Below are 13816 nucleotides of genomic sequence, written 5' to 3'. Positions count from 1 at the left end.
AAGGGGTGGGCTCACAAAGTCTTGGGCAGCTCCATGCCTATGGCTTTCCAGGGTTTAGCTCACATGGCTGCTCTTAAGGGCTGGCAGTGAGTGCCTGTGGCTTTTCAAGGCTGAGGGGGCAGGCTACTAGTGGATCTACCATTCTGGGGTCTGGAGGACAGTGGCCCTCTTCTCAAAGCTTCACTAGGCAGTGCCCCAGTGGGGAGTCTGTATGAGGGATCCAACCCCACATTTCCTCTCTGCACTGTCCTTGTAGAGGTTCTCCATGAGGGCTCTGCCCCTAAGCAGGCTTTAGTCTAGACATCCAGGATTTTCCATACATCCTCTGAAATATAGGCAGAGGCTCCCAAGCCTCAACTCTTGCATTCTGTGCACCACCTGCAGGCTTAATACCACATGGAAGCTGCCAAGGTTTATGGTTTGTACCCTCTGAAGCAGCAGCCCCAAGCTGTATCTGGGCCCCTTTTAGCCATGCTACAGCTGGAGCAGCTGGAATGCCGGGAGCAGTTTCCTGAAGTTGTGCAGGGCCCCATTCTGTCCTCCTAGGCCTCTGGTCCTGTGGCGGGAGGTCTCTAAAATGCCTTCAAGGTGTTTTTCTCATTGTCTTAGACATATGAGCACTTGGCCTTTCCTCTAACATCTGGAATAAGACAAGGTTGTCCACTTTACCACTTTAATTGAACATAGTACTGTAAGTCCTAGCAAGAGCAATTAGGCAAGAGAAAGAGCATCCACAGAAGAAGTCAAATTATCCTTGCCTGCAGATGATCTGATATTATATTTAGAAAAATCTAAAGACTCCACCAAAAATCTGGGTCAATTCAGTAAAGTTGCACAATACAAAATCAATATACAAAAAAACAGTAGCATTTATATATGCCAATAGCAAACACAATGAAAAAGAAATCAAGACAGCTACAAAAATATATAAAGTATCTAGGTATAAGTGTAACCAAAGTGAAAGATCTCTACAAAGAAAACTAAAAAACACAGATGAAAGAAATTAAAGAGGTCACACGAAAAAAAGGGAATGATAGCGCATGCTCATGGATTGGAAAAATTAATATGGTTAAAATGTCAATATTACACAACAACTTCTACAGATTTAATTCCATCCCTATCAAAATACCTATGACATTCTTCACAGAAATAGAAAAAACTATCCTAAAATGTATACAGAACCACAAAAGGCCGTGAAAAATCAAACTAATTCTGGGCAAAAAGAATAAAGCTGGAGGCATCACACTACCCAACTTCAAAATATAATACAAAGCCATGGTACCAAGGTAGCATGGTACTCGTGTAAAAGCAGACACATAGACCAATGGAACAGAATAGAAAATTTAGAAAAAAATCTACATGTTATCAGCGAATTCATTTTTGACAAAGGTACCAAGAACATACATTGAAGAAAGGACAGTCACTTCAATAAGTGGTGCTAAGAAAACTAGATAACCATAATGCAAAAGTATGAAGCTAGACCTCTCTCTACAAAAAGCCAATCAAAATGGACTAAAGACTTAAACTAGGACCCAAAGCTATGAAATTACTAGAAGAAAATATTGGGGAAACACTCTAGGCCATTGGTCTAGGCAAAGATGTTTTGTGTAAGACGCTAAAAGCACAAGCAACAAAAGCAAAAATAGACTAATGAGATTATATCAAGCAAAAAAGTTTCTGCACAGCAAATGAAGGAATCAACAAAGTGAAGAGACAACCTATAGAATAGGAGAAAATATTTGCAAACTATCCATCCAAAAAAGGACTAATAACTAGAATATACAAGGAACTCAAACAACTCAGTAGAAAAAAAGAAAAACACAAATAATCCCATTTTAAAATTGACAAAAGATCTAATAGACATTTCTCCAAAGAAGACATCAACTGGACAACAGGTATATTTTAAAATGCTCAACATTACTAATTGTCAAGAAGATAAAAATCAAAACTACAATGATAAAGCATCTCACCCCAGTTAAAATGGCTTTTATCAAGAAAACAAAAATTAATGGATGTTGCAAGGATGCAGAGAAAGGAGAATGCTTCACACACCATTGGTGGGAATGTAAATTAGTACAGCCACTACAGAAAACAGAATAGAAGTTCCTTAAAAAACCAAAACAGTACTACCATACGACGCAGCAATCTCACTGCTGGGTATATATCCAAAATAGAGGAAATCAGTATGTCGAAGAGACAGCTGCACTTCCACGTTTATTGCAGCACTATTCACTATAGCCAAGATATGTAATCAACCTAAATGTCTATCAATGGATGAATGAAGAAAATTATATATATGGGTATATATATATGTGTATGTATATGTGTATATATGTATATATGTGTAAATATATGCACATACATACATATGCACATACATAAACATACATACACAATGGAATACTATTCAGCCATAAAAAAGAATTCTGTCATTTGTAGCAACATAGATAGAACTGGAAGTCATTATAGTATATGAAATAAGCCAGGCACAGAAAGGTAAGTACCACATGTTCTCACTAATATGTGGGAGGTAAAAAAGTAGATCTCATACAGATAGAGAGTTGATTAGTGCTTACTAGGGACTAGAATGGGTAGGGGGAAAGGGGGGTGAAAAGAAGTTATTTAACAGGTACAAAAATACAGTTAATACCAGAAATGAGACCTAGTGTTTTATAGTACAATAGAGTAACCATACTTAACAGTAACATATTGTATAGTACAAAATAGGTAGAAGATTGGTATGCAAAAAGATCTTAAAAAGAAAAGGAGGCCGGGCGCAGTGGCTCATGCCTGTAATCCCAGCACTTTGGGAGGCCAAGGCGGGAAGATCACGAGGTCAGGAGATCGAGACCATCCTGGCTAACACGGTGAAACCCCGTCTCTACTAAAAATACAAAAAAAAAAAAAAAAAATTAGCCGGGCGAGGTGGCGGGTGCCGGTAGTCCCAGCTACACGGGAGGCTGAGACAGGAGAATGGCGTGAACCCTGGGGGGCGGAGCCTGCAGTGAGCCGAGATCGCGCCACTGCACTCCAGCCTGGGTGAAAGAGCGAGACTCTGTCTCAAAAAAAAAAAAAGGAAAAAAATAGAACAGAGTAAAGAAAAATGTTTGAGGTGACTGATATCCCCATTACCCTGATTTGATCATTACACATTGTATGCATGTATCAAAATATCACATGAACCCCCAAAATATGTACAACTATTATGTATCAATTTTTTTAAAAACTGTGTTGCTAAAAATGCTAATGGTCATATGAGCCTTCAGCAAGTCATAGTCTTTTTGCTGGTGGAGGGTTTGCCTCCATGCTGATGGCTGCTGACTGATCAGAGTGGTGGTTGCTGATGGTTGGAGTGGCTGTGGCAATTTCTTAAAATAAGACAACAATGAAATTTGCTACATTGATTGACTCTTCTGTTCCCAAAAGATTTCTCTGTAGCATGGATGCTGTCCTGATAGCATTTTACCCACAGTAGAACTCCTTTCAAAATTGGAGTCAGCCCTCTCAAACCCTGCCACTGCTTTATATAATATTCTAAATCTGTTGTTGTCATTTCAACAATGTTCATAGAATCTTCACCAGGAGTAGATTCTATCTCAAGAAACTACTCTCTGTGCTCATCCATAAGAAGCAATTCCTCATCCTTTCAAGTTTTATCGTGAGATTGCAGCAATTCAGTCACATCTTCAGGCTCCACTTCTAATTCTACTTCTCTTGCTATTTGCACCACATCTGTAGTTAAATCCTCCATTGAAGTCTGAGCCTCTCAAAGTCATCCATGAGGGTAGGAATCAACTTCTTCCAAAATCCTGTTAATGTTGGTATTTTGACCTCTTCCTATGAATCAACAATGTTCTTAATGGCATGTAGAATGGTGAATACTCTCCAGAATATTTTCAATTTACTTTGCTCAGGTCCAACAGAGGAATGACTAGCTGTGGCAGCTATAGCCTTATGAATAGACTATATATGAATATTCTAAATAATAAGACTAGAAAGTTAAAATGACTCCTTGGGATCCATGGACTGCAGAATAAACGTGTTAGCAGGTATGAAAAAAACATTAATCTCCTTGTATATATTCATCGGAGTTCTTGGGTGATGACGTACACTGTCAATGAGCAGTAATATCTTGAAAGGAATCTTTTTTTCTAAACAGTAGGTCTTAATAGTGAGCTTAAAATTTGTAGTAACCCACACTGTAAGTAGATGTGCTGTCACATAGACTTTGTTGTTCTATTTATAGAGCATAAGCAGATTAGTAGATTTAGCATAATTCAAAAGAGCCCTGGCATTGCCTTCAACTTGAAGTCACCACCTGCATTTAGCTCCTAACAAGAGAGTCAGCCCTGTCCCTTGAAGCTCTGAAGCCAAACATTGACTGCTCCTTCCTAACTATGAAAGTCCTAGATGGCTTCTCCCAATAGAAGGCTGTTTTGTCTACACTGAAAATCTATTGTTTAAGGTAGCCACACTTTTTTTTCAGATGTAGACCTGCAGAAATGTAGCCACTTTTATTGATTATCTTAGCTAGATCTTCCTTAAAACTTGCTGCACCTTCCCCATCAGCACTTGCTCCTTCACCTTGCACTTTTATATTATGGAGACAGTTCTTAAACCTGATTAACCAACTTCTGCTAGCTTCCAACTTTTCTTCTGCACTTTCCTCGCCTCTTTCAGTCTTCAGAGAATTGAAGAGAGTCAGGGCCTTGCTCTGGATTATGCTTTGGCTTAAGGGAATATTGGGGGTGGTTTGATCTTTTATCCAGACCACTCAAACTCTATCCCTATCATCAATAAAACTGTTTCACTTTCTTATCATTTGTGTATTCACTGGAGTAGCACTTTTAAATTCCCTCAATGGGAAGTGAGGAGCGCCTCTGCCCGGCCGCCCTGTCCGGGAAGAAGTGAGGAGCGCCTCTGCCCGGCCGCCCCGTCCGGGAAGAAGTGAGGAGCGCCTCTGCCCGGCCGCCCCGTCCGGGAAGAAGTGAGGAGCGCCTCTGCCCGGCCGCCCCGTCGGGAAGAAGTGAGGAGCGCCTCTGCCCGGCCGCCCCGTCCGGGAAGAAGTGAGGAGCGCCTCTGCCCGGCCGCCCCGTCTGGGAGGTGAGGAGCGCCTCTGCCCGGCCACCCATCGTCTGGGAGGTGAGGAGCGCCTCTGCCCGGCCACCCATCGTCTGGGAGGTGAGGAGCGCCTCTGCCCGGCCACCCATCGTCTGGGAGGTGAGGAGCGCCTCTGCCCGGCCACCCATCGTCTGGAAAGTGAGGAGTGCCTCTGCCCGGCTGCCCCATCTGGGAAGTGAGGAGTGCCTCTGCCCGGCCACCCATCGTCTGGGAGGTGAGGAGCGCCTCTGCCCGGCCGCCCATCGTCTGGGAAGTGAGGAGCGCCTCTGCCCGGCCACCCATCGTCTGGGAAGTGGGGAGCGCCTCTGCCCGACCACCCATCGTCTGGGAAGTGAGGAGTGCCTCTGCCCGGCCACCTATCGTCTGGGAAGAAGTGAGGAGCGTCTCTGCCTGGCCGCCCCGTCTGGGAAGTGAGAAGCCCCTCTGCCCAGCCGCCTCGTGTCTGGGTAGAAGTGAGGAGCTCCTCTGCCTGGCCGCTCCGTCTGGGAGGTCTACCACGGAGGCCAGAAGCAATGTGGGGGCTGGACGTGGTGGCTCACGCCTGTGGTCCCGGCACTCTGGGGGCCGAGGCGGGTTGATCACTTCGGGCTAGGAGTTCGAGACCAGTCTGGCCAACTTGGCGAAACATGAAGAATACAACAGACAAACCAACCAACCAACTCAATGACAACAAAACAGGTCTACCCTGGAGTCATACTCTAATTTTTTCTATTTTCCTCCCTTTCTGATCCTTTATCCCACTTTCTTTTTCTTCCTCTTCCTTCTCCCTCTTCTTTGTCAAATAGAGGATTGAGTTATTATCACTGATCCATATAAAGTCCCTCTCTCATTTATTTTAACTCCCACCCCCATTTCTATTCCCCGACTTCCCATGTGCAACCTTCCTAATATGTTTGATACGCATCTTTTTGTTTGTATGTATTTTTAGAAAATGTTTATTGTTTTTGTATGCAAAAAAAATTAATAAAAATAGAAAATTAAAAAAATAAATAAATAAAAAATAAATTCCCTCAAAAACCTTGCCTTCATATTTTGGCTGTCTGACACAAGAGATCTAGTTTTCAGCCTGCCTTGGGGCTTTCAACATGCTTTCCTCATTAATGATGGCATTCCTAATTTTGAAGAATTTTGACTCTTAATTTCACTTGAACAATTAGAGGCCACTGTAGGGTTATTAGTTGGTCTAATTTCAACATTTTTGTCTCTCAGGGTACAGGGACACCCAAGAAGAGGGGGAGAGATGGAGAAATGGCCAGTAAGTGGAGCAGCCAGAAAACATATAATATTTATTAAGTTCACTGTCTTATCTTGGCGTGGTTCATGGTGTACCAAAACAATTACAATAGTTAACATCGAAGATCACCAATCACAGATCACCATAAAATACAAAATAGTAGCTGGGCATGGTGGTTCATGTCTGTAATCACAGCACTTTGGAAGGCCGAGATAGGAGAATTGCTCGAGTCCAGGAGTTCAAGACCAGCCCAGACAGCAGAGTGAGACCCCATCTCTATAAAAAATAAAAAAATTAGCTGGATATGATGGCATGCAACTGTAGTTCCAGCTACTCAGGAGGCTGAAGTGGGAGGATCACTTGAGTCTGGGAGGTTACAGATGCAGTGGGCCATGATTGTGCCACAGAACTCCAGCCTGTGCAACAGAGTGAGACTCTGTCTCAAAAAAAAAAAAAAAAAAAAAAAAAAGGCCGGGCTCAGTGGCTCATGCCTGTAATCCCAGCACTTTGGGAGGCCGAGGCGGGCAGATCATGAGATCAGGAGATTGAGACCATCCTGGCTAACACGGTGAAACCCCATCTCTACTAAAAAAATACAAAAAAAAAATTAGTCAGGTGTGGTGGCGGGCACCTGTAATCCCAGCTACTCGGGAGGCTGAGGTAGGAGAATGGCATGAACCAAGGAGGCGGAGCTTGCAGTAGCTGAGATTGCACCCCTGCACTCCAGCCTGGGTGACAGAGTGAGACTCCGTCTCAAAAAAAAAAAAGGACATCATGATAATAATAAAGTTTGAAATACTGCAAGAATTACCAAAAGGTGACACAGAGACATGAAGTGAGTACATCTGTTAGATAAAAGGCATTGATAAACTTGCTCAACACAGGGGTGCCACAAACCTTCAATTTGTGAAAAACACAGTATCTATGAAGCACAACAAAACAAAGTATACCTGTAAATCCTAGAGGATTAGTAAAAAATAAAAAAGAGACATAACTAATAAGTCAATAGCAGAGATAAAATAGGATCATTATAAAAACTCAATCCAAAAGAAAGCAAAAAAAGAGAAAAAAGAATGAAGAATAGATGAGACAGCTGGGCGCAGTGGCTCATGCCTGTAATCCCAGCACTTTGGGAGGCCAAGACAGGTGGATCACCTGAGGTCAGGAGTTCGAGACCAACCTGGCCAACCTGGTGAAACCCCATCTCTACTAAAAATACAAAAATTAGCTGGGCGTGGTGCCAGGCACCTGTAATCCCAGCTACTCAGGAGGCTGAGGAAGGAGAATCACCTGAACCTGGGAGCTGGAGGCTGAAGTGAGCCAAGATCACACCATTGCACTCCAGAATGGGAGACAGAGTGAGACTCAGTCTCAAAAAAAAAAAAAGAATAGATGAGAAAAATAAATGATAGATTTAAATCCAACCACATCAATAACTACACTGAATGTGGATGGTCTAAACATTCTGATTAAACAACACATTATCAGACTGGGCTATAAAAAGCAAAGAAAGACCCCAAATACATGCTGCCTACATGAAACCCACTTTAAAACAAAGAGATTGCTTAAAAGTAAAAAGGTAGAAAAAGATACACTGGCAAACACTCATCTAAAGAAAGCTGGCATAATTATATAAATATCAGACAAGGCTGACTTCAAAACAAGACATTACCAAAGTTAAAAAGAAACATTACTGGTGAGAATGCAAAATGATAGGGCCACTTTGGAAAACAGTTTGGCAGTTTCTTACAAAACTAAATATATTCTTATTATACAATCCAGCAATCATGCTCCTTAGTATTTATCTAAGGGATTTTAAAATATATCCACACTAAAACCTTTACATAGATGTTTATAGCAGCTTTATTCATAAATCCCAAAACTTGGAAGCAACAAAGACAAGATGTCCTTCATTAGGTAAATTAAACATTTTCCATTGTTGTTGATCTCTACATATACTGCTCCAATAAAAAGAAATACTCTGGGGGAAAAAAACTGAAAAATCACTTATAACCCCAAAATAACTATTAGTATACCACAGGTGTGCAGAAGAACATACACACTTTTTATCTTTTAGAGACAATATAGCTAGTAAGAACAACGTAAAATAATCAAATGTGTATCATTAAAAAGACAGATTTCAAGGTTTTGAGAGCATGATAAACTCCCTAGCATTTCTTTTCATGAAACTAACTAATCCTTCTTTTCTAGTAACCAGTCAAAAACCTATTTTCCCAAAGTTTTCAAATGGAAAAACTATCAGTTAATTATTCTGAAAATATCTACTATAAACACAAAATGGTTTTTAAGAAACACAGGCTGGGTGAGGTGGCTCATGCCTGTAATCTCAGCCCTTTACAAGGCTGAGGTAGGAGGATTGCTTGAGGCCAGAAGTTTGAGACCATCCTAGGTAACAGAGCAAGATTCTGTCTTTATTTTTATTTAAAAGAAAGAATCACAAAGCAATGAGCAATAAATCACCTCTGCAACCCCTCTGAAGGATAAAACATACCATAGTGCTTTGCATATCACTGGCACTCTAAAAGATTTGCTCTAGACTTCTTTTTTTTTAATTAATTTTCTTCTTATAAAAAAAATTCCTGCTAATAATCAGCTAATCTAAATGATTTCCCAAAAAAGAGGGAAAAAAGCAAAATAATAATGCTTTGTTTCCATATTATTTATACAGTTTTAGTAGTTTGTTTAGCACATTAATGCCCTCAATAAATATCTACTAAGAACCTATTAAATGCCACCAAGACTCTGGGATCTTTCCAAAGATAACTTTCATAGACCTACATAGTTTATAAATCTAAGAGTTCACATTTGTGAAAAATAATTTAAATGGGAAAAAAAAACCGTCTAACTGGATTATTTCCTTAACACACTTATAAAACTTATCTCTTCTTTGGCTTCTTTGTACCATTTTCATTGTTCTATAATTTGCTAACATATTAATTTTTAAATATTTTGAAATATCTAATTAGTAACTGTTTTCAAAAAACTTCAAATCACAAACAAAAAAGTAATGTTTGAGAAATATAGTACCTGACAGAGGATGTTGTTGGCCCATGGTCTCTGGAATCCATTACCCAACCAACATGACACTCTAGAGGGGGATTTGTGCTATGCCTTGTTTTTCTCTTTCTTGGACTCTAAAGAAAATAAAGTCAAGCATTGCGATTAGTTTCAATAGTGTGAACTTCACAAGTAAATTAAAACCCTCTGACTATAAATGAACTCAAACATTTTCATACTGTAGATAACACATTGTGAAATCATATGAAGTCACAAAACTCAAAAATCTCACACACAAGTTACAAAACTTAATAAATGAAGTCCTTTGGTAGGTTTGTGACACAAAGATGAAATGAAGTGCAGCTTAGTGTGATTCTTCATTATACTTTCTGTTCGTCTTTAATTACACTATCCAATTGTAAAAAAGGTTTTTGTTTGTTTGTTTATTTTTAAATGGGGTCTTACTCTGTTGCCAAGGCTGGAGTGCAATGGCATGATCATGGCTCACTGCAGCCCTGATCCCTACAGGCTCAAGCAATCCTGCCACCTCAGACTCCCAAGTAGCTGGGAGTACAGGCACATGCCACCACGCCCATCTAATTTTTGTATTTTTTTAGAGATGGGGTCCCACCGCATTGCCCAGGCTAGTCTCCAACTCCTGGGCACAAGCGATCCACCTGCCTTGGTCTCCCAAAGTGTTGGATTACAGGCATGAACCACCATGCCCAACCAAAAAATTTCTAAACCTGAGAATATATCACTATGGTAAAGTATGATTTTTAAGTGAAATATTACAAGTTATAACACACATTTTTTAATGTGATAGAAATTAAAACGTCTCATTCTGTAATGTTAAAGGATACAAAATGCAAGCCTTATATTCCTGGTTGTTTTGTTTACCTTTACATCAATGGCTTTTGGTTCTTTAACAACAGGATAAAATCTTGGTGTTTTGTTAGGATCTTGTAACCTTGGTGTGCGAGGTGTTTTGGGTGTTCTTGTAGGATGAATTCTAGGAGATTCTGGAACTGCTGTAGGCAACGAATGAACCATTGCTGCTGAAATTACTTCTGAAACATCAAATAACTTCTGAGCTAATTCATCAGTCAAATCTGCAAAATAAAAAACTCTTAAAATTATTTAGATGCTAGGAAAATATTTTACTTTGAGAATAAGGATAATTCTGGAATTCTCTAAGCTCAAAGGATTTTTCACTGAAAACACTTCAAATATATAAAAACAAAAATAACAAATAATTTTTTGACCATTATCTAGCTTTATAAAATTTTTATTTTTCTATATCTATTTATGACCTTTTTTTTTCTTTTAAAGAAACGGTGAAGCTTCCTGTGTAACCTCTCCTAATCCCATTTCCCTCCTGCTTTCCCTTCTCAGAGATAACTAGCCTCTTAAATTTGGAATTTTGATCTATTATTACATATATGTAATATTATTTTGCATAATTAACTTTTACATATGTAACATAATGCTATATATATATATCACTTTGTAAACTTTTTTCATGTTTTATTTATATAGCTCTAATTTGTTCATTTTTACTGCTGAATAGTATGTGGTGTACAAATATATCACAACTTATCCATTCTCCTGCAGATAGACATTTATGTTATTTCAAAGTTTTTTGTTTAATCAACAATGCTGTGATCAACATTGTTGAACATGTCTCTGTACAGGTATGAGCGTTTCTCTAGGGTTTATATCTAAGTGGAAATGCTGAGTCAAAAGAGATGTGCATCTTCTAACTTAATGACTAATGACCGCCAAACCACCTTCCATAATGATTTCACCAACTTACACTCTCACCAGCAGCATGTGAGAATTCCAACAATTCAACATTCTGGTGAAGACTGGGTTTTGTGCAAACTCTTAAATATCTTCCATCTCATGGGATTTAAATGATCTAGTTGTTGCTAGTGAAATTGAGCATGTTTTCATATATCTAGTTACCCTTCAGACTTCCTCTTTTGTGAGCCTGCTATTCAAATCCTTTGACTGTTTTTTTAATTCAGTTATTTTACTTACTGATTTGTTCATGAAAATCTTATGGTAAAATACCAAACAAGCCAGTAGATGAATCAAGCAGTAGCAACAAAAAAAATAGGCTCTATATCTGTGTGGTTTTTCTTCAGACTTATCAACTTTTTTTGATTCATATAACAACTTTTTGTTTTTTCACTCAACAAATATTAAGTGCCCGCTATTTGCCAAGTACTATTTGCGAGTTTGTAAAGTCAAAAGTGAACTTACACCTTTGCCATTTCCTCTCCCAATCCATTTTCTTCACTGTTACCAGAATGATTATTCTAAGCAGCAAATTAGATCATTTCATATTTCTGCTTACCATCCTTCAGTGTTTCCCATTTGCCTCTAGAATAAGCCTAGGCTCTTTACCCTGGCATATGAGATTCTGCTGATTTTGCCTCATCTGTTGTCATTTTCCATTTGATCTTGTCACCATTTGATCTTGGTGACAAAAATAGCACCAAACTGTCAGTCCTGTTTCTTGTTCCATATCTTTTCATATGCTTTTTCTTCCATCTGAAAGTCCCTTTCCTGCATCTTTTGTATACCCAATGCAACGGATATCATAGCCTTCCTTTAATACCCACCACAGATGTTACCTTTCTTGGGAATGTGAAGCACTCCTTGACCACCTCCTGCCAAGAGAGTTAATTAGTCCCTTTTTGTGCTGTGTCTGCATTTTATCCATTTATTGTTTCATTTATTAAATTAAAATTTATTTTCTTACATATCATCCCATAGATGCCAAAAGTAAGTCTCATTGCTTCCCAGAAAGCAACTACCACAATTGCATCGAATACTAGTGCCTACCATACATATATAATGTCTGGGAAAAAATATATCCTCATCAAAGGAATGCTAAACTTAATTGAATTGCGTTAATACTGTTTTCCTTATAACAAAAATATATACAATCTGGCCAGGAGCAGTGGCTCACGCCTGTAATCCCAGCACTTTGGGAGGCCGAGGTGGGTAGATCACCTGAGGTCAGGAGTTCGAGACCAGCCTGTCCAACGTGGTGAAACCCTATCTCTACTAAAAATACAAAAATTAGCCAGGCGTGGTAGCAGGTGCCTGTAATTCCAGCTACTCGGGAGGCTGAGGCAGGAGAATTGCTTGAACCCGACAGGTGGAGGTTGCAGTGAGCCAAGATCATGCCATTGCACTCCAGCCTGGGGAACAAGAGCAAGACTTCATCTAAAAAAAAAAAAAAAAAAAAAAAAAAAAAAAAATATATATATATATATATATATATATATATATATATATATATATATATCGAGAGACAGAGACAATCCTAGAGATAAAAACATGAACATATACTGAAAAATGTGTTAAATCCAGTACCTTTGTGAAAGAAATTTTCAAAGATCTAGGAGCAGTAAGAACCCAGAAAGAGTAAGCTTCCTAGCACCTAGATTATGGTCTATAAATTCCAATTCCCACTAATTAGTTCTCCTCAAAGAAATAACATCTGGAGCACAGAATGTATAATCTGAGCCTGGGAAATCTTGAGCAAAAAGCAATAAAGTAGTTTTAAAAATACTAGCATAAATCAAAGGACACAGGAGTAAATCTTAGAGGTCCACCAGTCAAAAATAAAACAATTTGACCACTAAAAACAATGACCGAAATGGATTAAACACATCGAATAAATAAGCTCCATGAGTTCATAATGATACTTTAAAACTCAATCACATTTAGTGTCCTAGGGCACCAACTCATTATTTTGAAAACCAATAAACTGAATAAAAAGAAAGAAGCAAGCATTTATCCTTCCTTGTCTGTAAAGGTTGAATTTCAGAGTAACCAAAGAGTTGATGAAAGAACATTCTTCACAGAAAAATTTTATGTAAGGATTGCAGAAGGAATGATGGAATTAGAAGATAACCATTTTGCAGTTCTACTGAAATAGAGGAAATCTAGGGAATATTCATCAATAGCTGCTAAAACCATTTGGTAAAAGATTGGAGGGAAACTTGATAATGAAAGGATCAGGCTAACAACACCTGAATCAAATCATGAACCACAGCATCAGTAAAAGTGGGAGTGATAGACATGCTATGATGCTATAGGAAATAGACAAGTCTTCCTAAGAAATATCCTTGCTACTAGGAAAAAAACAATGCCAAAACCTGAATATACTCAATCCTATATCTAAATCCTTTGTACTTATACTTCATTAGTAATACATGGGATAAAGGATATACTAAATGATATGAAGAAGATACAGCCAGGTAAATGTAGATCATAAGAAATCCTACCAGTTTCTTCAACAAATTAACCAGTTTCTTCAACAAATCATTGTCATGGAAAAACAAGGGAAGAGAAATCATTATAGATTAAGATTAACTTAACAGTGTTGTCAGTCAATTGCAATGTTTGCATCTTGTTTCATCC

The 13816-nt window shown here is 38.9% G+C and overlaps 1 protein-coding gene across 5 annotated transcripts in view; it reads right to left on the bottom strand.

The window, feature by feature from the left end:
• LARP1B (La ribonucleoprotein 1B) overlaps window positions 1-13816 on the bottom strand; it is a 151073-nt gene that overhangs the window by 27818 nt on the left and 109439 nt on the right. For 4 of the 5 annotated variants that reach the window (XR_008657243.2, XM_063637514.1, XM_063637513.1 and 1 more), the window contains exons 13-14: window positions 10274-10485; window positions 9404-9510 (exon numbers count right to left, since the gene is read on the bottom strand). Coding sequence is in view for 4 of the 5 variants with exons in the window: in XM_063637514.1 (XP_063493584.1) it covers window positions 9404-9510; window positions 10274-10485 (319 nt within the window). In the remaining variant the exon portion in view is untranslated. Of the gene's footprint in view, window positions 1-9403; window positions 9511-10273; window positions 10486-12015; window positions 12052-13816 lie in introns of all 5 variants that reach the window. The other variant, XM_055275853.2, reaches the window with a different exon arrangement.

The sequence above is a fragment of the Symphalangus syndactylus genome, chromosome 4 (assembly GCF_028878055.3).
Source record: "Symphalangus syndactylus isolate Jambi chromosome 4, NHGRI_mSymSyn1-v2.1_pri, whole genome shotgun sequence".
Lineage (NCBI taxonomy): Eukaryota > Metazoa > Chordata > Mammalia > Primates > Hylobatidae > Symphalangus > Symphalangus syndactylus.
Note: the sequence above shows the minus strand (reverse complement) of the source record. Positions and strands in the feature narration are given on the sequence as shown.